This window comes from Cervus canadensis, chromosome 17 (genome assembly GCF_019320065.1).
Source record: "Cervus canadensis isolate Bull #8, Minnesota chromosome 17, ASM1932006v1, whole genome shotgun sequence".
NCBI lineage: Eukaryota > Metazoa > Chordata > Mammalia > Artiodactyla > Cervidae > Cervus > Cervus canadensis.
In genome coordinates, this window is record NC_057402.1 from 2,275,216 (window position 1) to 2,299,136 (window position 23,921).

General features: G+C 53.7%; 1 protein-coding gene across 10 annotated transcripts in view; it reads right to left on the reverse strand.

Moving 5' to 3' along the window:
* The window catches only part of BCL11B (BAF chromatin remodeling complex subunit BCL11B), a 104,203-nt gene that overhangs the window by 49,454 nt on the left and 30,828 nt on the right, over positions 1–23,921 (reverse strand). For 6 of the 10 annotated variants that reach the window (XM_043489683.1, XM_043489679.1, XM_043489680.1 and 3 more), the window contains one exon: positions 10,613–10,828. The exons of 3 other annotated variants lie outside the window; for them this stretch is intronic. In XM_043489683.1, the coding sequence (XP_043345618.1) occupies positions 10,613–10,828 (216 nt within the window). Of the gene's footprint in view, positions 1–10,612; positions 10,829–11,116; positions 19,817–23,921 lie in introns of those variants that run through there. One more of the 10 variants, XM_043489688.1, reaches the window with a different exon arrangement.

Sequence of the window (23,921 nt, forward strand, 5' to 3'; positions counted from 1 at the left end):
CAGACAGGAGAGGCTCAGAGAGGGGCCGTGCGGACCCTCAGACACCAGCCGGCTCTCCCTGGCTCCCAAGGGTCCCCACCCTAAATAAATACTCTTCCTGCTGAACTGGACCCATATCAACGCCCTGAGGACACAGCAGAAAGGACAGTGAAAACTGTCCATTTGCAAAATCTACTTCCCCCCAAGGCTCAAGCTAACGAAATGCTTAGCTGACAGCTGAAAAACAGTACCCCGGGAGATGGGGCCATTGCGAGGAAGCCTTTACAAATGACGCTAGAGACCCTCAAAGGGGCTGAAGACAGTGGCCCAGGACCACAGCCACAGGCTCCAAGGCTGAGTCTGGAGGCCAGTTCCAGCCCAGACTCTCAGGCTTACTAACCAGGTAACCTGGGCCAGCTGGAGTCCACACCCCTGAGGCTTGGAGTCCTCAACTATAAACCCCAATAGTCAGCTACGGGTGAGGAGGTGGAAATACTGGGCCCCTTGAGCCCTGCCAGTGGGAAAGTGAAAGGATGCATACGCCGTGGGAAAGAGGTGGGGGTTTCCTCTACGAACAGAATTACTATGTGATCTAGCAATTCCACCCTGGGTACTCACCACCCTGAAAGCAGGGTCTCCAACCATGACGCACACACCCACATTCCCAGCAGCAGTATTCACAGCAGCCAAAGGTGGAAATAAACCAGTGTCCATCACAGGACGAATGGCCCAACTGTGGTCCATCCACTCAATGAACATGACTCAGCCTTCAACGGGAAGGTATAACGTATACGGGAAAAGAATCTGAAGAAGAATGGGTATAGGCATACGTACAACTGAATCACTTAGCGGGACACCCACAACTAAGAGAACATTGTAAATCAACTATCCTTCAATAAAGTAAAACTTAAAAGGATAAATTAAAAGGAAGGTGATCCGAACACATGCCGTAACGTGGATGAACCTTGAGGACACGGTGCTGAGTGACCCGCAAGACCAATACTGCATGATTCCACTCCTAGGAGGCCCCCAGAGCGGTCAAGCCCACAGAGACAGGAAGAAGTAAAACAGTGGTTGTGGGCTGGGAGCGGGGCGGATGGGCAGTGAGCATTTAACGGGTACAGAGTTTCGATCTGGGGTGACAAATTGCCTGCGATGGCTAGCAGTGATGGTAGCAGAAGAAGGTGAATGGACTTAATGCCACTTGACTAAAAATGATTAAGATGCTAAATTTCATGTATTTTCAACACACACAGCCTCACATTGTTGTGAGAAAGAATCGGTGGAGACGACTGTATGCAGCCCGTGCACACAGTGGGCCCTCAGGCCGTGGTTTCCCTGCTGTTAAGGCAAGAAAGAACTGTGCATGTCGGCTCCTCACTAAGTCGTATCCGACTCTTTTTGCAACCCCATGGACTGTAGCCCGCCAGGCTCTTCTGTCCCAGGAGTTTTCCAGGCAAAGAATACTGCAGTGGGTGGCCATTTCCTCCTCCAGGGGACCTTCCCGACCCAGGGATCGAACCCGCGTCTCCTGCATCGGCAGGTGGATTCTTTACCACTGAGCCACCAGGGAAGCAAGAAAAAACTAGATGTTGGTTCACAAAACAGCAGGAAATTCATGAAGAGGGCACCTGCATCAGGAAGCACGGCTACACACGGCTCCAAGGCCGACTCGGGCACCGAGGGCCTGGTCCCACCAGCCCTTCCTTGCCTCTCGTGAACAAAAGGCCATCATTAAAAATGTCTGGACTTATGAAAAGATTCCAACTGCCCCCGTCTCTGCAGGGAGTGACTCCAGTATTGCATTGACCTCCTTGGAGAAGAAATTCCGAGCCGTCTGACCCCTTGTCCTGAAATCAAAAAACACAGGTCCTCCAATCGGCCCAGGCTCGGGCCAGTCCTGAGCGGCTCCCCTGATTCATTACCTTGCCCCACACCTGCCAGGTGGAAGGCCAGCGGGGTGGGCAGTCTGGAACCAGAAAGCGAGGAGAAGAGCAGCGTGTGGCCCCTACACCCGAGGAGTCCTGGGTTCAAATCCCATCTCTGCCCTCTAGCAGTTGTGCTATGTCGGGCAAGTCACATCACCTCTCTGGTCAAGGTCGCCTCACCCTCACCTGTGACCTACAGAATAGGTTACCTTCCTAAGAGAGATGCTTAAGTATGCGGGAAGGCCCCCAGCAGAGAGCCTGAGGCTGGGAAGTAGGGGGGAGGGGGACACACAGAAATGATGACCTGGCTGTGACCTGATGGTCCCCTGCTGCATGTAAGGACCCTGATGGGAGAGGAACTCACCGTGGTCACATCCTCCACCCCGACCACACACATGGTCACACCTCATCCCCCACCCCGGGCTCTCAGATTATTATTCAATAACGCCCCCAAGGAGGGGGTGGGAGCCTCGGGCAGGCTACAGATTCCACCCCACCACCCCCGCCGGTATGACGCTGGGTGGCAGAACACCACAGAGGGACCCCTGCCCGCCAAGGGTTCCTTCCCACTGCTTTCTGGATTAAATTGGCCAGCCCTGATTATGTTTGGATAAACTTTATTTCATGGTTTAGACGATTTGGGTTTGATTGTGAAATATGTACAGCACGCAGTCCCTCCTCTGCTCCGCCTGGGCCTCGGGTTTGAAAAGTCAAGGACATCTTGTTCCCCCCACCAAAAAAAAAAAAAAAAAGGCAGCCACGAACACCTCCAGCTATAAAGGACGATGAAAGCTGGTTTCTTCTGGAGGAGAAATTGCTTCCAGGAAACCATGTGCAAAAACAGGAGTGCATCGCACTCCCCATGTGCTTTGGTCTGCTTGCTCTCACAAACGTGAACACGCCTTTGCGGGGTCTTCAGCGTCCACCAGCTCCAGAAGGCTGGGCCGACTCAAGCGCTGGGAAGACAGAAGGGGCTCCAAGTCAACCCGGCACGTGAAGGAACTCGAGGGCAATCTGATGACAAAATCTTCCCCCATACTCCAGGCCTCTTCTTCAATGTCAAAACTTCCCCCTGGGAGGTCTGAGGGTCCGATACTCTGTGCTTTCATAAGTCACTAACAAGTCGGACCCCTTGGGGGCCAGCTGGGGCCACAGGGGGGCTCATGGGGTCAGTGGGATACCCACGCACACATCTGTCATCCGGCCATGCCTGGGAAGAAGTCTTTCCCCCCACCCACCTCACCTCCACAAGGAGAACCCCGGTGGTCCTCCAAGACCCTCCCAGCTCCCACGAGCCCAGCTGCTTATTTCCTTTAAGCAGATAAAGGCCTTAAGGAGCGTGTACCTCCCAGTGTCTGTCCACCCCGACCACCACTGCGAGGTCCTCTAGGGCAGAGACCCCAGGGCACTCATCTGGGGTCCAGGACGCTGGACCTCCACGTCCAGCCCAGATCAGGCAGCAGCATGACCCGTGGAGGAAGGAAGACACAGGGGACTCTCCCAGGATCGTATCCGAACGCAGCCTGGTTTCCCATGGGTGACCTGCCTTTCTGCTGCCTGCCTCTGAGCCACCAAGTGGCCCACCGACGTGAAGCCGGAGGGACAGCCAAGAACACAACTTCAGGGCAGGCCAGGCCCGAGTTCCAATCTCAATTCGGCTCTTTGTGAGCTGTGTGAGCCCTGGTGTGTTGCGTAGCCTCTCTGAGCCCCAGTATCCTCATGAGCAAAAGGATGGGGCTGGACTTCCCTGTGGCCCAGCGGTTAAGACGCTGCACTTCCACTACAGGGGGCTGCAAGTTCGATCCCTGGTCAGGGAACTAAAATCCCACATGTCACATCACGTGGCCATTAAAGAAAAAAAAATCTGCAAAACAGAAAGGATGGGGCTGCCTTTCCTTCCAGGTGTTATGAGGATGGGTGCCTGAGTGAGGTACGCACGGTGCCCAGAACATTGCTGGGTCCTGTCAGGGCCCTGAGACACAGTGGCAAGTCTCAGGGGCAGTGGTGGCACTGGGCCTTCCCCCTCCTTCATTCCTGCTAAGAAAACCTCCCAGGACAGACGTTCAAAGAGATGGCAACCAAGTCACCAGGGTACGGAGCACCCAAGGCCGGGCTTCTCCCTCCTGCCCTCCAAACTTCCTTTTGCCTGTGCTTCCCCACGTGCTGGCAATCAGCTGTGGCCACCCCAGGATGGAGGCCAATCAGGGGACCCTCCAAGGCAGGGATGATGAGTGGGTACTTCTAGGAGTCCCATTTCTCAGATGGGTAAACTGAGGCTTAGAGAAAGACAGCAGCTAGCCCAGAGACACACATTAACACCAGCCCACCTTGAGAACAAGGAGCGAGCACGGTCCCGTCTCTGGAGCCTCCCACAATGCCTGCAGCACTTCCACCAATGTGTGTCCACAATGGCATTTAATTTCAAGCATAAATCCAGGCCACAGAAGGGATGGAGCAGCCAGCAATCAAAGGACAATGACAGAAAGTATCAAAGCTGGGACACATGGATGCAGGTCCCCACTGCAGGTGGCAAAACTGAGGGTCCAAGAGGCTAGGTTCAGGGCTCCCCAAAACAAAAATTCTAGAAGTGGCCAAATCTAACTGCACATATCACATGGCTTCAGCTAGATGACGAACTTCCCTGTCCAGTTTCCAATATGAACTCAAGAGGGGCAGTGACGTTTAGTGGGCAGAGGCACAACACATCTTGTGGCCTCTTCCCCAGTCTGTACCTCGGTGTCCCCCCTCCGGACGATGAAGGGGTTGGGTAAGACGATCTCTCAGGACCTCTGGTCCTAGATCATTAAAATATTGAGTCCTCGGGTCACTGGAGGCAGACCCATTTCTGGGCCACTCCATCCAAGCAGAGGGCGCCCAGCCTCCGCCGCCCCGTTCGGATCTCCTTTCAAGCTGCAGAACGTGGCCGCCCTGCTCTGAGATCTGTGATGTCGGTGGCCAGTGCTGGTCCTTCTCATCCGCTAACAGCTTTAAAGCGCTGCACCCAGCGCTGCATTAAAAATTAATTACACATGCTATTTTATTGCCAGTGCATAATGTAATGAGCACCAGCTGTGCTAAACAGCCAAACTCCTTTTTAAGACAGCTATAAAAAAAAAAAAAAAAGGAAAGAAAGAAAGAAAGAAACTGCACTTCCAAATGCCTCTCCTGTCAGAGCAGAAAAACAGCAACATCTTGTGCGGATTTTGAACAGAATTCTTTGATTTAGCTCTGCCTTCAGAACGTCTGAAGGGCCGGCTCGGAGAGGCAAGTGGAATCTGGTGAGGCAGTGCAGCGGTCTCCACCGGGGATGTTGCTGGGACCCCCCTTTAATCTAAGGACAGTCACATGGGTAGGTGCCCCAGCCCCCCACTAGGCAGCATGGGGGGTAGGTGCCCCAAGCCCCCTCTGATGCCTCGTGGTGCCGGACAAGATCTGGGGTCTGCAGCTCTGGGGGACAGGGGACTTCCCTGGAGTCCACTCAAGCCCTGCCACCCTTGGCCACCTCTGCCAGGCTGGAGGGGCGGCTCCCTCCGACCAGGGGAGCCATGCAGCCTTCCGTCTACAGCCATGTGTTCCCAGAAAGTCGGCAGACAGACACGGGGGCACACACCAGTCACCACCGACAAGTGGGACCGCCGGCCCCTCCAGTGATGTAGACATCAGTCAGGGCGGACAGATGACTCTTTACATTTTTAATAATTCCCCTGAGAGCCCTTCCTCCAACAACGAGCCAACCCCCCGCCACGGCCCCTGGGACCTGGTGAGCCCAGAAAGACCCCGTAAGGCACGCGACTGTGCAGAGAGAATCAGGAGAAAGGCAAGGGCGTGTCTGGAACCTTCCTGGACGGAGGGCTTCTGTCCACACGCGCACGCCCACACTCAACCTCTCTTCCTCACCCCATACTCACCCCTCCCTCCAAGGTCTCCATGGAGGCCCCCATGCCCCAGGGGGCGCCTCTGCACCCCGCCGCCCGCCCCAGACTGGAGGCGGTGCCCCAGTGGGGGCCGGGTGAGCACTGCCATCTTGTCCACGTCGCCCTGTAGCTGCCCAATGATCCTTCGGTGTTAATCAAACCCAGTCCGAAATGAAACTACAGCTTGCTTCTCGTTCTAGTATGAAATGTGCAAAGCGCAGACCATATCATTAACATAAAACTTCCAGAAATAAGGCCACTTTCCAGACAGACTGTATTAATTGCATCAAGCTTCCACAGCTAGGGTGGTCTCCTTCACGGCGTCCCATTGGAAGGCTCCAGTTATAAAAACCAACACAAAATGAACACTGGGATATAATTGAAGGAGGAGAAAAACGATAGATTCTACTGTGAAACCCTACTATTTACTTACAGGTATTCTTTTATCTTTATTGTCCTTTTAACCCATGCCAAGAAACCCCAGACTGGTTAAATAACACAGCAAGCACAATTTCAGTAGAAAAGTAAATTGAATTTAACTTTACAAGATTGCCCTGTGATTTCAGCATATACTAATGACTGCAACTGACTCCTTCTATTAAATCCAAACACTTCACTTCCCCGAGCCGGGATCCTGTGTGTTCTTGCTGGAGACCTTGAACTTCACCAAGCGCATGTATTAATCACTGTGGCTGATGACCATTTGCGGCTTTTAAATATGCAATGAAGTTTCTCAGTTCCTTCACCACCTCCCAAAGCTGGTATACCACCTGAGCCAGCCAAGAGGCTAAATGCCTTTAAGAATGGAAACTAGGGATCCAGCTTCAAGTAAGATTCCAGATGGAGCCAGGCAGGTAATGATATAATGATGTGAGACTCATCCTGCTCGTGCATGAATCAGAATGTCTGGAGGGCTCGCTCAGCAAGAGGCATTGTTCTCAGCACCTGGCGTGCATGACCTCATCCAAACTTCAGAACACGCTTTCAGTGACCCCATTTTACAGGTGAGGAAACTGAGGCAGAGGGGCAGAAATGACTTGTCCAAGGTCACACAGCCAATACAGGATAGAGCAGTCTTCACTCCACAGTCTGACACTGTCTCTAATGACTGCCTCCCAATCATGGAAGCCTCAGAACAGGGAAAAGGTTTGGGAGTCCAAAACCCAATGGTCCTCTGAAAACCCCACCCCCACCTCGGGAACCCCAGCCAAATCCCACACAGGTAACCCCAGCATCTCAGTAATTGATCAGTATGTTCTGCTCTGAAGATCAGTGTGAGAGAGAAGCCTTGTTTTTAAATGCTACGTATGTACCACATGGGCTTTCCTGGTAGCTCAGTGCTAAAGAATCTGCCGGCCAGTGCAGGAGACGCAGGTTACATCCCTGGTCTGGGAAAGTGCCCTGGAGAAGGAAATGGAAACCCACTGCAGTATTCTTATCTGGAAACCCCCATGGACAGAGGCGCCTGGAGGGCTACAGTCCAGGGGTCGCAAAAGAGTCGGACACAACTTAGCCACTGAACGACAACATTGTACTCTGTGTGTGTGTGTGTGTGTGTGTGTGTGTGTGTATATGCTAAATCACTTAAGTAGTGTCCAACTCTGCCAGGCTCCCTTGTCCATGGGATTCTCCAGGCAAGAATACTGGAGTGGGTTGCCATGCCCTCCTCCAGGGCATCTCCCCGACCCAGGGATCCAACCTGAGTCTCTTACGTCTCCTGCGTTGGCAGGTGGGTTCTTTACCACAGGCGCCACCTGGCAAGGCCAAAAGGGGAAACTGAGGTCCAGAGAAGGGAAATGACTTATTCAAGGTCACCAGCCAGGTGGAGTCAGGGCCCGGACCAGAGCCCCAGACCTTTGACTCCCCAGGCACCTTGGAGAAGTTTGTATGTGGAATTTCCCAATGAAAACATTTCAGTTTCCAGGAACACCCCCAACTCAACAGTCATAAAGCAAAGGGGACCCCAAGTCCCTTCTCCCTACTGTGACAAGCAGAAGATCTGGGATTGGGGTCCCGGGAGCAGGGCTGTTTAGGGTGCTTCCAGAGGGAAAGGTACACAAACACACATACTTGTGTGGTTTTCTCCCCCATAAAATCACATCCTTCTATAAAGAACCTCGAATGCATTCACAGGCATGCAATTAACCTGATGAACATGGTTACACTGGGGTTTTCCATATTAAGCTGAAGACAGAGGTTCAGTGCATCCTGATCCAAAAAGGGACAAAACAAAGTTAAGGCCGGCAGCCCCTTTCCGCCTTTACAGAGGACCGCTTCTTCCTAACGGGTTACTGGGAATTTAATGACTCCACTCAAACTACTAATTAAACAGGCACTAAAAACACTTTAGCAAACAGCCCAGTGCCAGGGACAGAAGCCACAAAGGGACAAAAACCACTGGAATGGGATTTTTTTCAGGTACTGACACTGATCTGAAAATATGATGGCGCAAACTGACACAGGCTAATTACCGCAGACCCAAGGAGGAAAGATCAGGGCTAGGGATCAGGGCAGAGCACCCGAAGCTGAGAGCTGGCCCCTGAGCAGGTCAGGAGGAGAGGCCCAGGGACCCAAGGAACAGACACGGCCCCATCTTGCCCGCCCTCCCCGGCACTGCCAACAACCACAAGGGCTGCTCAGAAGCTCTCAGCCCTGACGGCATCAAATTCTAAAGTCCAGGAAGGCCACTGAGCCAGGCGAGCCAAGGCCAAAGGGGAAGCGGGTGCAGGATGGGCGGCCCAGGATCAAAGCCCACCTCTGCCCTCCCGGCTGCTCCCTCTGGTCCCTATTCCCATTCCACCACCTGACCCATCACACTGCAAGCTACAGGAGGGCTGGGACCGGCCGTGCTGAACTGCACCTCGGTTTGCACAAGAATGAACGAATGAGTGAGTGCATGAATGGGGGCCTTGATAACCTCCTGTCTCCGGGGCTCATCTTCTCAACCACAAAGTGGGAACAGGAAAGCTACCTCCTAAGGTGACCGTGAGGATTAAATGCAAGGTACACCACATGCCTAGCACAAGGCAGCACACAGTAGGCCTTCAACTTACATTCCCTACAAGGAAAGCGGGCTGTACTATGGCTGAGCAGGACAGAGTAAGAACGTTCCCCAGGATGTAGGCAGAGGTGCACGACCCAGCAGGAAGCAGGGTGGCCTTGTTGGGAGATGTCCTGATGGCAAATCCCAGTTTGCAGCCCGGGCCCAGCCACTGCCCCCCCCAACCCCTGAGCCTTGGCTTTCCCATCAGTAAAACGGGTTAATTAACTCGCACTCAGCCATAGCTTCTAAGCAGAGCCAGAGATTAAGCACAGTGGAAGGCTGAGCCAAGCCCCAGGCAACTCCATGGCCAGGGAGAGCCTGTTCCTGCACCAACTTGACCGAGTCCAGTCATGAACACTCAGGCTGACCGTCGACAGTACGACCTCCCCCACCAAACAGCTGCAGCATGAATTACAGGAAGTCACTAGAGCCATGCGGCCACCCGGACGGAGCAGGTGCCCTGCACTCAGCAAGCAGGGGTTATAGCACAGACCCACGGAGCCGGGACAGGATGCCCCATTGCCCTGGGCACCCGGGCAGCTCGGGACAGGGAGCCGCCCTCTTTGCAAACTGTGCAGACGCCTTCCTGGGTGATTCAGTCTCTGCTCTGTGCATTCAAGACCCAAGCCTGGTACCTATGACATCACCATCTGTCACAGGAAGGGGCGCTGAAGGCTGCAGGCCACCAGCCCACCAGCAGGAAGGCGTGGAGCTGGGCTGCCCACGGCCCTCTGCAGAGCTGCGTTTCTAACAGGGGCCACCCCTTGGGACAGCTTCAGCTAAAAGTAAAACCTGCCCCCCCCTCCAAAAAAAACCACAAGTCTCCCTTTCACTGCCCAAGTCAGAGAAAGCCAGCAACACGCCTGGTGCCAAAGCAGGGACACACGGAACCTGCCCTGGCGGGGCACTCACCCTGTCCTTTCCTGGTCCCTGCCGGGCACCCGCCACCACCCATGTCTGTATCAGCATCAAGGCTCCTGCGGCCTCAGTGTCTTACATCAGGCTCTGCCGAGATATTAAGCGGGAGAGGCTGGGATGAGGAGTCCTGGCCTGCACACTCCAGGGACCCCAGGCCGGAACAGGAGTTTGGGTTTTGTTTGAGGGGGGAGAAGGGAGGTAACAGCACAGGTCAGGTCGCCGCACTGTTCTGTCTGCGCATCTGTATAATGGGCAGCCACGCCAACCCCAGAGCTGGGCACTCAACCCCTGCCCTGCGCGCCCCACCCCCCCCGACCCCGCACACCTCAAAATGTTTCACCCCCTCCCAGAGCCAAAGCTAAAAGGCTCCTCCAGAGAAACTTTTTTTCTAAAAGTTAATGGGCAACATATTCTCGCAAAGAGAAACTCAGCATTTTGGAGGGCTCCGGCGATGTACACAGACAACCAAAGAATCATCTCCTGGCCGTGTCTTGGCGGGGTGGGGAGGGTAGTGGCTGGGGTGGGGAGAGCAGTGGCGAGGGCAGAAGAAAACCTCAGATGTTAAGCGTTATCCAATTAAACTTTAGCTAAACAGCCGGAGGCTGGCAGTGAGATCTCGGACAGGGCGGAGGCATGGGGGTGGGGGGACCTCCTGACCGATGGGGACCGGGGCACGGCGTAGAGTTGTGTCATCATCCTTGGCACCTCTCCCGTGGGCCCCCACACCTTTGCCCCAGCCCACCTGCGAGAGAGGCAGCCGCCAGCCCTGCCCAGGGCACCCCCGCACCCCCCGGGAGCCCGCCCCCCACTCCACCGCGGCGGTCGGTTACCTGACAACTGACACTGACATCCAAAGGGAGCCTCCGTCTGACCCTCACCCTGAGTCCCGTCACCCGAGACAGGGAGCGCGCTGCAGCACGGCAGGGGGACGCAGGGCGGCAGAGCGCCCAGGGCGCGCAGAGGCGAAGTGATCGCGGATGGGTGAGGGTGGGAGGAGGAGGCAGCTATGGGGGCCATCGCTGGCAGCTGGGCAGGCCTGCACGGCCCTGGAGAGAAAACAATAGAAAAGGCTGGTCAGTCGGACCCTGGACTGTGCGAGGGCTTCGGGGAGTGGAAGGAACGGGGCCCGGGGCAGAGGGCTGCAGGCCGCCCTTGTGGGGTGGGGGCGCAGGGTGCCAGCCCCTGCCGTGGGGGCGGGGTGGGGGTGGAGGGCAGCCAGGGTTGGGGGCGGGGCCAGGGAAGTGGGCGGGGCCTGACGGGGTCCTGAGGCTACAGCTGCGATGCGGATACCAGACTCCCATCCCGGGGAGGTCTAACGGCCGGGGCTGGGGTACCCAGGGGCAGTCAGGACCCCTGATCCCGCGAAGGTCTCCCCAGGTCGGGGCTTCTGGTGTGTCCCGGAGCAGACTCCACTGGGGGATCTGTTCCCTCCCACATCTGGGCCACCCCCCCTCCCCCGGAAGAGCCGGGAAGTCCCAGGCCGCCACTGTGCGCTCTGTCAGGATGGGCCGTCTGTGCAAGCCTGGGACACCTCCAGGTGGTCCCCTCCCAGCGCCTGGGCACTGCCCAGCCTCCCGCCTGGAGGAGGGCCAGCCGGTGCCCTTTACAACCCAGAGCAACTGACACCGACACGCAGCACCCAAGCCCCAAGGTCTTTTCAAAGGCTTTGAACCTTGGCCCCCCCTCCGCCGCCCCAAAGAGCCCTGGCACCGCTCGGCACCCCCTCTTCACACCTCCCCATGTCTGACAGCCGCGACGCCCGGCCAAGGGCCTGCCGGTCTCCGCCCAGCCCCACAGCTCGCCTGGGCTCCCCGGCAAGGCCTGCGTTTGATTTGGCCGTTTATCTTAAATGGCTAAGAGACCACCAGGGCAAAACATTTGTGTGAAGCCCTTGCCAAAACCACAAGTGAAGAAGCCCAAATTCCCTGGGTAAATAATTGAGCAGGGAAGCATCAGAGAGACAAAAGGAAAACATCAACAAGATGACGGGCAGCTGGGCTCCGGGGCGGCTCTGCCAGGGACGCTCCCCCCACCCCCAGACTGCTCAGGGCCCCGCACAGGTCTGGGGGGGTGGGGATGTGCCCACTCTACAGCCACCACGAGGGAGCCACAGAGCCCTGCAAACTCTCTGCAAGCCAGCAGCCTGCCAATCTTCATCAGGAGTGAGCTTCCCAGCATGCCCTGGGGGCAGGGCTCAGCAGGCCCATTGCACAGACCAGGAAACTGATGACATGACCGCAGAAAACTGCAGACGCCAGCAGCCAGACCCACCAAAACCCTGCTGGCTGCCTGGCTCCAGAACTGGGGCTCCAGAACTCAGTACCTCCTGGGTCTCCAAAACGGGTATTATCTTGGACCAGGAGTATCAGAGCATGTGAAGACCACCTGCATGTGTCCTGCCAAGAGGTCAAAGCTTAACACCCATACCAACACCCGGTCCTTCTAGGCCAGTGAAGACCGTGTGCTAGGTTAGTCTCTGGGCCGAGCCATTTCTGAGCCCATGACAGCCCTGGAAGGTGTGGCCAAGACCTGGTGTGCTGTTCCAGCCACAAATGCTGAGCGGAAGGCCATGCCCCAGATTTGATGCAGGAACCTCAAGAAAGGTCAGCTAATCTGAAACCAGTGTCCCCGAACTCCTCCCAGAAGCCTGCCCTGCCTGACCCTTGCCCGAAACTCCCCGGCGCTGGAGACAGTATGTTCATCCTTGCCCACACCTGCCTTCACACCACGGATGGCAGTGGCTTTGTGCGGAGCACCTGTCACAAGGAGCTGGACTCACTTCACCACGAACACCCCGCTCCGTAGGGAAGACCACCTCCAATCTAGGGGGCGGGGGTGAGGGGGACTGAGGCTTGGGGAGGTCTGGACTTGAACCCGGAGTGTCTCCCAAGTGTGGAAGTGCCCTGCCTCCTCTGGGAGGTGGGGGGGGGGCTGCAGCAGGGATGCGGGGGACCAGGGCGCCCCAGGATCCTGAGAGGCAAGGCCATGAAGGTTGGGAGGAAGCCGGAGGGTCCTTGGGCTGAGTCGGGCCTCCGGAGTTTGCAAAGAACAACTTCCGGCCCCCAGGTTCTGGGTGAGGCCACAGCACACAGCCACCACCGTTTCCCACGGCTGAGAAAACCAGCCGGAGCGCCCAGGTAACAAGCGCCCGGTCCCAAGCTGGAAGGGAGCAGAGCCTGTGTGTCCGTGGTCGGGAGGAAAGACCAAAGGGCAGGTCCAGCCACACCCCTCTCCTTCTGGAAAGGTCGGGCTTCGTGAGGCCAGAGTCTGTACAGTCAAAGTCATCCTCCAACTCCGACAGGGGTGGGGGGCCGGGCCGCCCCCAGAGGGGCTCCCGGGTGTCGTCATTAGACTTCTGGCCTCCTCGAAGTCCACCTGCTCCGAGGAGCCGCTCCATGGAGGCAGAGGAGGGCGCAGCAAGGGCGCGGGGGCTTCCAATCCTAAGCAGCCCGCAGAGGCCTCTCAGGGTGCTCTCATAAGACCCCTCTGCCCTGGGGGAGGTCCCCCTATCCCACCCAGAGCAGCTTAAACCAGAACCCCGCCCACAGGCGGAACTCCAAAACAGCCTCTTTCTGAAGCTGCAAAAGCCAAAGATGATACGAGGAGCCACCTATTGTATGATGACAGGAAGTGTCCAGAAGAGCAAATTCAGGGAGACGCCAGAAAAGGAGAGGAGTGGCTATCAGGGGCCCAGAACGGGGTGGGCGGCGGGAGGTCAGGGCTAGTGAGCAGGGCCACTCTGGCCTCCGTGTGCTGACAGCTGCACGGCCATCCTTGTGAACAAACTCAAAACCAGCGACTGCGCACCTCAAACCGGTGCATCGTACATTATGTGAACCTTATCTCAGTTTTTTTGTTTTAAGCCCGACATGAAGACTGGCCACAGCATCTGTCCCAAACCACCTCCCAGCCCTGGGGGTGGCTACCTCGCAAAATGCAGCCAGGGAATCCAGAATGCCCTGGACAGAGCACTCGACCCTGTGACCAGACTATACACCTACAGACAGGCGGAGGAAGCCCGGAGCGCAGAGGCCCGGCTGCCTCAGAGTCCGGCTTCGGCTCTGCCATCTCCCGGCCGCGTGACCCGGGCTGAGTCACCGTCTCAGAGCCTCGCCTTTTAAGGAAGGTCAGGACACGCCTGGCCAGAGCCAGGCTGCCAGTAAACACCCAATAACCGTCACTATCATGCATTTATTTTCCGTTCTGGAACTTTCCCTAACTCCCTATGGGTCTCCGCCTCCCCCCGCCACAACCCGGCAGCGATGGCCCCCTACAAAGCCCTGCAAGGCACTCATTTTAAAAAGACGCTTTCTTCTGAGGTCCAGGCCGGCTCCCCTCTGGACCTGTTAGAGACACACGTGCACCGAGGTATGCGGTGGAGGGACGCCCAGACGCCATCTCGGCTTTACGAGGGATCCGAGGTGGCTTAGAAATAAGACCTCTGCTGGCTCACTCCTTGTCGTGGAAGTTCACTTTCCTTACAGGAAAGAGAAGCCAACAATGGCTGCACACGTCATCTCGTTGAAGCCCAATAGCTTTCCCATCAGATGGCTATCAGGAGCCTCCTGTCCACAAACAAGGAAAACTGAGGCTGGATGTCCGAGACCACCAAGCCCAGAGGGGCGGGACTGTCGCTCCATGCAAACAAGGAGGGACAAAATGTCCAGAAACAAGACCCCTAAAACGTTTCCGAAGCTCCAAATCCGGGTGATTCTGAATGCCTCCCTCCGGTGGGGGAGTCTGTGACCATGTCCCTTCTGGCGGGGGGGCCCTGCAGATGGTCCTCCGCCCTCACTCCGCACACATGCGCAGTACCCAGCAAACACGCCCACACCGACCGAGGCAGACACACAAAAAAACGCCTGGAAAAGCCCCAGCCTGGTTTCGAGGCGAAGGCTCGCCTTTTTCCCATCGCTGCATCCTCGTATCCCCTCCCACATGGGAGGGTTACAGATCCCTAGCTAGCAAAGAGGAGCTCTAGAATACACGGGTACAGGAGATGTATATTTTTCTCCCTACTGCTGCCTTTCAATTGATACATTTTTTAAGCCAAGAACTCCTACCGATAGTGCAAAAATGAGTCATAGATCAAAGAGGGGAGACAGACAGGGAGCGAGTGTGTGTGAGTGCGGACCACTGGCAAGCAAACCTGATGGTCCCCGCGCCCCCTCCCCCCATGCCAAGACATTAATTCTCACAAGTCGGAGAAAATTACTATGCATGAATGCAAAAAGCATGATCAGGAGTAATTAACATGGCTTCATATGCAAATTTTATTAATGCAGAAGTACAAAGTCATTATGCAAATGAGACTTACGTCAACTCTCTTGACAAATATTCATCTCTGAGGCTCAAGTTTCTTCCTTTTTATTTATTTATTTAATTTCTCCCCACCCCACCCCCCACCACAACACACACTTTTTTTTTCCTGGTTGTTTGGTTTGGTTTTCTTGTTTTGTTTTGTTTTGTTTTGCAGGTGGGGGCAGGTAGCGCTGGTGGCCACTTCAGTGGCAGCAAACCACGAGGACTGTTTGACAAGTTTGCAGAGTTGTTTTTCAACCAGAGAAATTTATTCTTGCATTGTTGATTTTGGTTTTTTTTTAGAGGTGGGGGGGCTGCTGCTGGCAGGTACAGACAGCTCATAGGAGAAGAGGAAAAAAATTTAAAAAAAAAAAAAAAAAAAGCTCTGGGCAGCAGCAGCCAATCACAACGGCCAGAGCCTATAATGAGGGCGATTGATGGCTGTTTGGCTTTTACTGCAGGGTAATGAACGAGACACCAGTCTGAGGAGGGGGAAAATATGAATATTCATGAGACTGTGCTCCTGCCTTTGATGATTAAAGAAATTTTTAATATTCAAATAAGCACTTGCCAAGTGATTAACAAAGAACATGCACGCAGAAATATGGAAATGGGAGCCGGGAAAGATTTGAGAGGCGAACAGACTGCAGGAAAGGCAGCCCCGAATTTCATAAACAAGATAGGCAGATAACCCAATTCGCACCCAGGCAAATAAAAACATTTCTTTCTGATCGCTTCAATATTTTGCCAGCTACTTTGTCTTAAGGATGATTAAAAAAAAAAAGCTATGTATTAAGCAGGGCAGAGGGGGTCGAGAGGAGAGAGAAAGAGAGAAATCACAGAAGTCAAATGCTGTGCTCTCACTGAAGAATCCTGATTCTGGTCCTAGCCCAGCCCCCCTTCAACCCTGATGGGGAATCGGGACTCCTTCCGGTTCGGTAGTGGAGAAGGAAATGGCAACCCACTCCAGTAGTCTTGCCTGGAAAATCCCATGGATAGAGGAGCCTGGTGGGCTACAGTCCATGGGGTCGCAAGGAGTTGGACCCGACTGAGCAAGCCACCGGTCTGGTTTGGTAGAGGGAAGACGGAGGGAGGCCAGCTTAGACTTGAAAACCCAGCGCTGGAGGTTCTGGCCTGCCTATCTGGGGCACCTCATGACGAGGATACGGCCTTGAGTTGCCAGGTCTATCTACAGTACATGGTCATTTGTTGCTTCGAGGCCAAAGGCAGGGGACCATGATGTCTAGAACAAGAGAGGGTGTGATTCTCGGGGTCTTCAACCCAGAGAACTCACGGCCTCCTCTACTGAGGCCCTGGTCAAATCACCTAAGACAGGTAGTCACTGGGGAAGATGGGGACCTCTCCGGGAGGCGAGTGGACTCAGCCTCCAGCACGGAGTCCGGTGTGGCCCCTGTGGGGCCACAGAGGGAAAGGGCTCCATGGATCCCCCAGCCTCCCTGAGCCTTCTGCCAGGGCCACAGGCTCCTATTTTAACAGCTCCACCACGGGTTCACAGTGAAGCACATAATAAGGGTATTAGCTGGTAAAACGATCCTGCAGTTAAAATACATCTAATTAGCAGCCGATGACATCCATTTTGGCAATTTCCTATTTGAAAGAAGCAGAGTGCTACCTTAAATGAGACAGGCAGCCGGTACTCACCCGACAAGCCCTAGCTTTCCCATCCTCTGTGTTCTTTCTCTCTCTTCCTTTTTGGGGAGGAACAAGGGAGGAGGTAGGGAGTGGGGGAGTGGCTGAGACAGGGGGAAGAGACAAGACAGATTCTAAGCAGTCTTCTTTGTTACTCAGTTTCAGAGCTATATGGGTCCCCGGGGAGGGGTAGTGGGGTGGGGGATAAATTCCTTCACTCTACAGGTATTATTTCATGTCTTTTTCTTAGTTTTTAATAACCAAGTTCTGGGAACCAGAAAAGACTAGAACTTGTTCTGCATTTCATTATAAAATATGTAACAGTAAGTCAAAGCAGAAAGGGAAGTGGACACGGCAAGTCACCATGAGAACCTTCAAGCCCAAGGTCAGGTCCCCAGCCCTGGATGAGTGGGTGTGAGGCACGGCTGGGTCACTGCACCAGAGTGTTCGGTGCACAGAGAGGTGAAACCCTCTATGGGAGCTGGGACTCCCCAAGTCCCAGTTCCCACTACTGGAATCAAATTTAGTCACACGAGTCTGAACACCCATCAGGAAGGCCTGACTACCGTGGGTTTGGGCTTGGGGATACATGGGTAAGTATCCTTTTGAAAAGAAGCAAGGAAAAGGAGAAATGAAGTCTCAAGGGGTTTGCACAGCTGTGTTTCAAGCCTTCCTTCAGGGTCATTCCAAGGGGGCCATAAAAACATAGCTCCCATCCATTTTGGCCTTTACTGGGGCCACATGCTGCAAACAGCCGTCCTCTACCTGGCTGGGAGGTGGGAATCCCAACACAGGTGGAAGGGGCTGCTTGGCATCCCTCATCGCAGCCTGGGCCGGGCTGGGTTTAGAGAGGAACAACCGTGGGTACCTGATGCCAGGCAGCAGAGAGGGAGGAGCCTGCAAGAACATCTCTGGGCTTAAGGCCCCATCCACTGCCATACCCCCAAGGACCATCCAGAGACCATTTGGAGCCCACAGTGACCTCGAGGCATCTTCCTGCCCACACATTCTCAAGAAGACCCAGCCTCTGAGAGGATGTCAGAAGCACAGCCCTCCTGACTCCCGAAAGCCAGGCAGCCTTCCGCTGTGCGTGGCCCCATCCCCGCCCCGTGCGCTCCTGAGATCCGACACGCTGAATCACCCAGTTCAACTATTTTTGCTCCCCACACCCCAGAAAAGGGAGAGGCAAGGACGGGAACAACCGTGCCCCCCAACCCCGCCACCAAACTCACTATCTTCCCTCCACCAGGGCTCAAAAATGGAACACCCCCCTCCCCAAGCAGCTGCGTCTTGCAATTAGAAGCGGGCACATGGCTCCCCCCGCCCCCGCCAGGTCCAAAAGCAACTGTTCCAATGCCTCCAATCCCAATCTCCACAAGATGCCAACAGCTAAAATACTACCAGGCAGCAAAACCCTTCCCACGCCCTGCGTCAAGGATTGGTGAGCTTAGATCACAAATTCCAGAACCTTCGATGGCCCTTCCAAAGGGCCCAGAGAGGGAGCAGCGGAGACTTCAGGCGCTGCTGGGGAGGCAGGCTGAACCACACCCTAAGGACCATTCGGGATAAGACAGAGGCAGCTGACCAAGTACTCGAGGCTGACCATGCCAGCCCCTAGCGGGCACCAGCAGGAGAGAGCACACGGCTCAGACTCCCCTTTTGCTGTCTTTTGCGGAAATCTCTGGAGCTCTCTGAACTGCCGGCACACCAGTAAACACACTCACTCGACCTCCAGCCGGGAGGGGAGGCCTGTGTGCCATGGCTTCCGGCCACACACAGATAAACAGGTATGAATCCTCTGGGGCGACCTCAGCAGGGAGGGTCAGCCAAAGGAGGACCCACAATCCTGGAATGGGCAGGCCTGGGGACAACAGAAGGTGAAGCCACGTGTCTCACTAGCTAGAAAAATGTATGCATGCACATCTATTATAGAGAGATTATACACATATGCATACACGCACGCATGCATACACCAGCAACATGGACATGGTAAAATGTCTGCATGCATTCCATGCAAACTACAGAGGCCAAGGACAAACCCGAGTTGACAGACTCTATGAGTCTCGCCAGCAAAAACAGCCAACCAATACCTAGCAGAGGAATGTCCCCTTCCCCCTGATCTGGGCCTTCTGATCAGAAGCTGGGTAGTGGCTTCCATCTTTAGCGTTTCTGCCCTGAAACACGACACACCCAAGAGCCTCCGGTAATTTTCTCTTGGGCAGCAGCAGGAGCCACAGTCGAATACATGTATCTTCACGAAGCACCCCTGGCCGAAAAGCTCAGTCTACATGTGGAAATCAGAAACCGGTTAGATCATTCGGATCTCAAGCAGGAAGAATCTGGGACTTGGGGTCAGGACGCTGTGACTCTTTCCCTGATGGCCAGGGTCCAATGACCAGCTTGGCCAGGCAGGCCTTAGACACGTCCCCATTCATTTCAGGCAGAAGGGACGGGTGGGGAGGAATCCACAGCCAAGACAGAAGTCACGTGTCACATGAAGGGAAGTAAGCCAGGAAGTGATTCTTCAGATTTGGTGCCTACAGTGGGTTTTAAACTAAGGGCATGTTTATCTTTTGCGTCAGCATCCACTGGGCCTGGCACGTGAGTGAACCCTGGGAGTACTGAATCCTGACACTCGTTCACAAACTGCTGAGCTCACAGGTGGTCGTGGTTTGCAGATCCCACCAACTCCAACACTGGCTCTGCCATGCGAAGAGTGCACGATGGAATCACAAAGACCGAGTCTGAACTGTGAGAGTCCCAGAGAATTAAGAACGAAAACAAGGCAGCACATCCAATGAGAAGACCCTCAAGTCAACGCCGAGCCCAGCAAGGAAGTTCCCACAATCACTCAGCCCGAGAGGAGTGGGCAGGAGGGGCCAGCAGGTACAGGCGGAGTGGTGGATTTGAAGAAGGTAGGCGTCGGGAACCTCCCAGCTGGCTCAATAGCAAAGAATCCGCCTGCCAATGCAGGAGATGCAGCTTCCATCCCTGGGTCGAGAGGATCCCCTGAAGAAGGGAATGGCCAACCCACTCCAGTATTCTTGCCTGGAGAATCCCATGGACGGAGGAGCCTGGCGGGCTATAGTCCATGGGGTCGCAAAGAGTCAGACACAACTGAGCACATGCTTGCACACACAGGCATCATCGACCTTTTTTTTTTTTTATGAGCAAACCATAAAATTCTCTACCTGGGCAGTAAGGGAATATGCAACCACAAGGGCCAGCAGAGTTCCTTGTTTTATAAGGACTAGAAATTTAACTCGATTAGTGGAATGCTTAAAAAACAATAAATAGTAAAGGAAGGGAGGAAGAGAGGAAGTAAGGGAAAGGAAAAAAAAAACAGAAAAATCTAATTGTATTTAAAAAAAAACCTGCTATAGCAAAAATGCTTTTTCTGGTTTTAGTTCTATTTATTAGAGTTACATGCAATTGATCTCTACTGCTATAATAAAAACCCCAGCTCCCTCCTGCATTTGTTGTTGACTAAATCTATTTTTTTTTCCTTTCACTTCTTTTTTACCTTTTGCTAATGGACATATAGAATATGAGGTTCAATGCTTTGCATCACGTAAGAACAAAATCTTTCTATGGCCTCTTTATATTTCTAAGCCAAGTCTGAAATGTCACTGACTAAAACATGAACAGGCCTGTAATTACTTTCAACAAAGTAGTTCCCTTTAACTGAGTTTTCTGTATGTAGATGGCATTTCACATACATATTGTGAGCCTTCCTTTCAGCGCAGGTAGCATTTGACGGCGAAAATCACAAATTTCCCTTCTAAGGGAGCCGTCTGACAGCCACCTTCTTACTTCCTTTTCGACACGAAATCATTTTCCTCTCCCAACACACCAACGGTGACGTACAGTGTGTGCACAACAAAATTTGTAAAAATTAACACTTCGCAGGATTAATTTAATAAAGATTGTTAGCACATTAACACCAGTAACACTGCTCCTTGCGATTCAATCTAGCCTCACTCCCAGCGCCACTGTAACAGGGGTTTATGTTCAGCTGAGGTTTATACCGCTATTTAATGTAATTAAAGAAACGGGTAGTGGGGTCCTCAATGGAAATATCATTTCTGTTGCAGAGTATTCCCATTAGAAACTGGGGGGGGGGGAATCAGAGCACGCTGACTTTGATTTTGTTGTCATTTTTTTTTCCCCTCGGCTCTCTTTGAAGCAGAGCCGATGTCCTGCACTCAAACTGAATTCACTGCAAAGACTCCTTGATAAGACCAGCCTCGCCTCCTGGCAGGAACACCCAACATTTCTGTACCACTGTTTTGATTTTGAAACGGTTTAAAAAAAAAATGTATTTTTTTAAATCTGTAGTTAATATATTCGGCTGTAACTCTCTGCCCAGCAAACAGCCTCACATGGTGAAAATGACTTTTCAGAGACCGCCCAAACAGCATCGTGGATAAAAACCCAGAGGAAGGGACGCCTCCCTGGCTGCTCTTCTATATAAACAATGATAGTCTAGCTAGAATCCCAACAAGCTCCCCTCTCTGAACCTGGACCAGACTTGAGCTTACAACCTGAGGGTAATCACAGCCAGCACTGCTCAGGAGGCCTCTGAAGCTAAACAGACACAGAACCAACCAGAAAACACGGGAAAAAAAAAAAAAATCATGTACCACATCATCCAAAATGGCAGAGAAAATTAAGTCTTGGGGCTGAAATGAACCTGACTCAGCTCTCGGGGTCGAGACAGCCCCTTCTCATCCGTCGGCTGCCTCTGGCCCCTGGAGCGGCCAAGTGCACACAAAAGTGAGACCCTTTCTAAACCTGCCAGCCGCAGGTCCCCATGCTGTGGGGTGGGAGTGACTGGGTGGGTTTTCCCCCACCCCCTTCCCTAAGTGCATTTTAATACCCTCAGTCTACATCCTAATTTCTTTGGGGAAAGGAAAAAAAAACATTAGTGTCACTTAAAAAACGTCACTCTGTTTTGCAAAATGCAGCAGCTTCCTTGGCAGAGAGAGAGGCTGGCTGGCATTATCCCCTCGTTTGACAAAACTACTATTTCTGGGCATGTGCTCAAAAACAGGTAGGAAGCAAATGCTGAGAAATAAGGAAGTAAAAACAGCCAACAGATTTTTCACTACCAAGAACGCCAAGCGTAAACATGATTTATTTAGCTGTGTTTAGCGTCTGTCCTCCACGCAACTACAAGCCCACTTGGGTTGAAGGAAGGGTGGGGAGGAGGGGACGGTGTTGGGGGTGGGGGAAAGGCAGGGGGACCGTGGGGGACAGAGAGAAGACGGGGAGCAGCCCGGAACCCAGGATAGATGAGGACTTTGTGAATGGTTCCGTTCAGAGTTTTAGGAGAACAAGAATCTTTTTGCCCCAAAATACATGCATGTGTCAAAAGAAGGCAGCAGTAATCGGCTGGTTAATTAACGAGCTGCCACGAACAAAGATAGAAGACACAGTTCACACAAACAATATTTACACGGGTGCAGCAAGATCCTGTACACCGCGCCCCCCGCCCCCAGCCACCCATTTGCCTTCCTCTTTTTGCAAAACCAGGTGAGCTGGGTGCAGGGACCAGGGAGGAAGCTCTCCAGGTTGGGGGGTTCTGGACTTCCAAGTCCAAAGGAAAATATCACTGCCTTCACTGCCCACCCTTGCATGCCCACGTGGAATAGACTGAGATCTGTATTCAATTAAGGAGCACCAGCCAGCTTCTGGCTCCAAGCCTGCACCAACACAGGCTACGCGGATCTGCCGTGCCCCCGCCACCCGACTGCAGCTCCCACGCCGATGCCAGGGAACCAGGGCTCCACCGCATCCCCTGTGGAGAAGGCAGAGTGCCACACTCCCCCACTCCCACCCTCAAGCCTGGGGTCTTGGCCCTCCTAGAGGGAACCAACCAGATATACAAAGAAAGCATTGGTATTTTCCAACGAGCAAACTTAAGCCAGAGGTTTGGGGCCTTGCCAGAGGTGATTCCTATTAAAAATCGAATTCAGGTCATTCAGGATTTGCTGGAAAAAAAGACTCAAAGCCTCATCGAAAGAAAAACAACAACAAAAATGTAAGACGAAGCTCCAACAGGACACGTGGGCCTCCCATTTCCCCTGTGAAGGTACCATTTCAGGGCAGCCAGCTGTGTGCTCAGTGGGCATACACAATTTCTGTTAGCTTTGCAATGCGGTGGTATCGCAAACCGAGACTTTCCTCACCTGCACCAAGCAAGACTATGCACTTACAGGCTGCCTGCTGTATGCATTCCTCCCCCTCCCAAATCTACACTCCCTTTATGCTCCTCTCCTGGGGCCAGACAACACATATCAGGAAAGACACCTTTTCTGGGGTGTTCAGGTCAAGGACAACAGCTCTGTACTCGGATTCTGAATCATACGGCAGTCCCAAACAATAACCAGGAGCTGAGGGAGAGGGGGCAGCTCCCTAAAATGAAACAGGATGAGGAAAGGGGTCTCCTATTGGTATCAGGTCCCTCAATCGGAAATTCAGGTCCTGCCTCTCACACCCCTCCTCAACCCCCTAGTTCCTTCCCCTTGTATAGAATGACAGGCTGCACAAGTAGCTGTTTGGTTCCCTTCCCTTTTGCAAATTAGTCACCCTGCCCCCGTGGACTAAACAAAAACAGTCGACACTTTCATGATGTCTTTGCAATCAGCAATTACCGTACTTCACTCCTCCAGAATGGTGTGTTTTCATATCTGGATGGTGGCAGGAGCGTAAACAATGGGATAGCCCCATTTCACAGATGAAGATATGAAGAGATGACCTGGTCTGCCCTGGGTTGTTTAAGAACAAACCCATTTCAGCCCTGTAGGTGTTTTTGTCTCTACATCAGGGGTGCTCCTACATAATCAGCAAGGGCAGAGACAAATTTAACCCAGAGTCAGATGCTGCCTTGGAGGCCACGCTCCTAGAAAACCCTCTAAGAAAACCTAGATTGCTCAAAGTAATAATGTTGAAGATGCTTAATGTACCTCTGGAGGAGGCCTCCCTGGGATCCCTCCGGCTACCAATTCCACGGGTATTTCAACACGATCCAACCCACAAAATCCCTCATTCTCAAGCAAAGCTTCCACACGTGACAAGGCTAGCCACTTGGGCCCTGCAGACCTGTCCCATGGCTCAGAACAACACGCCTCAAAGGCAGCCCACCGGCCACTCAGACACAGAGAGGTGTGTGTCCGCTAGAGGAGG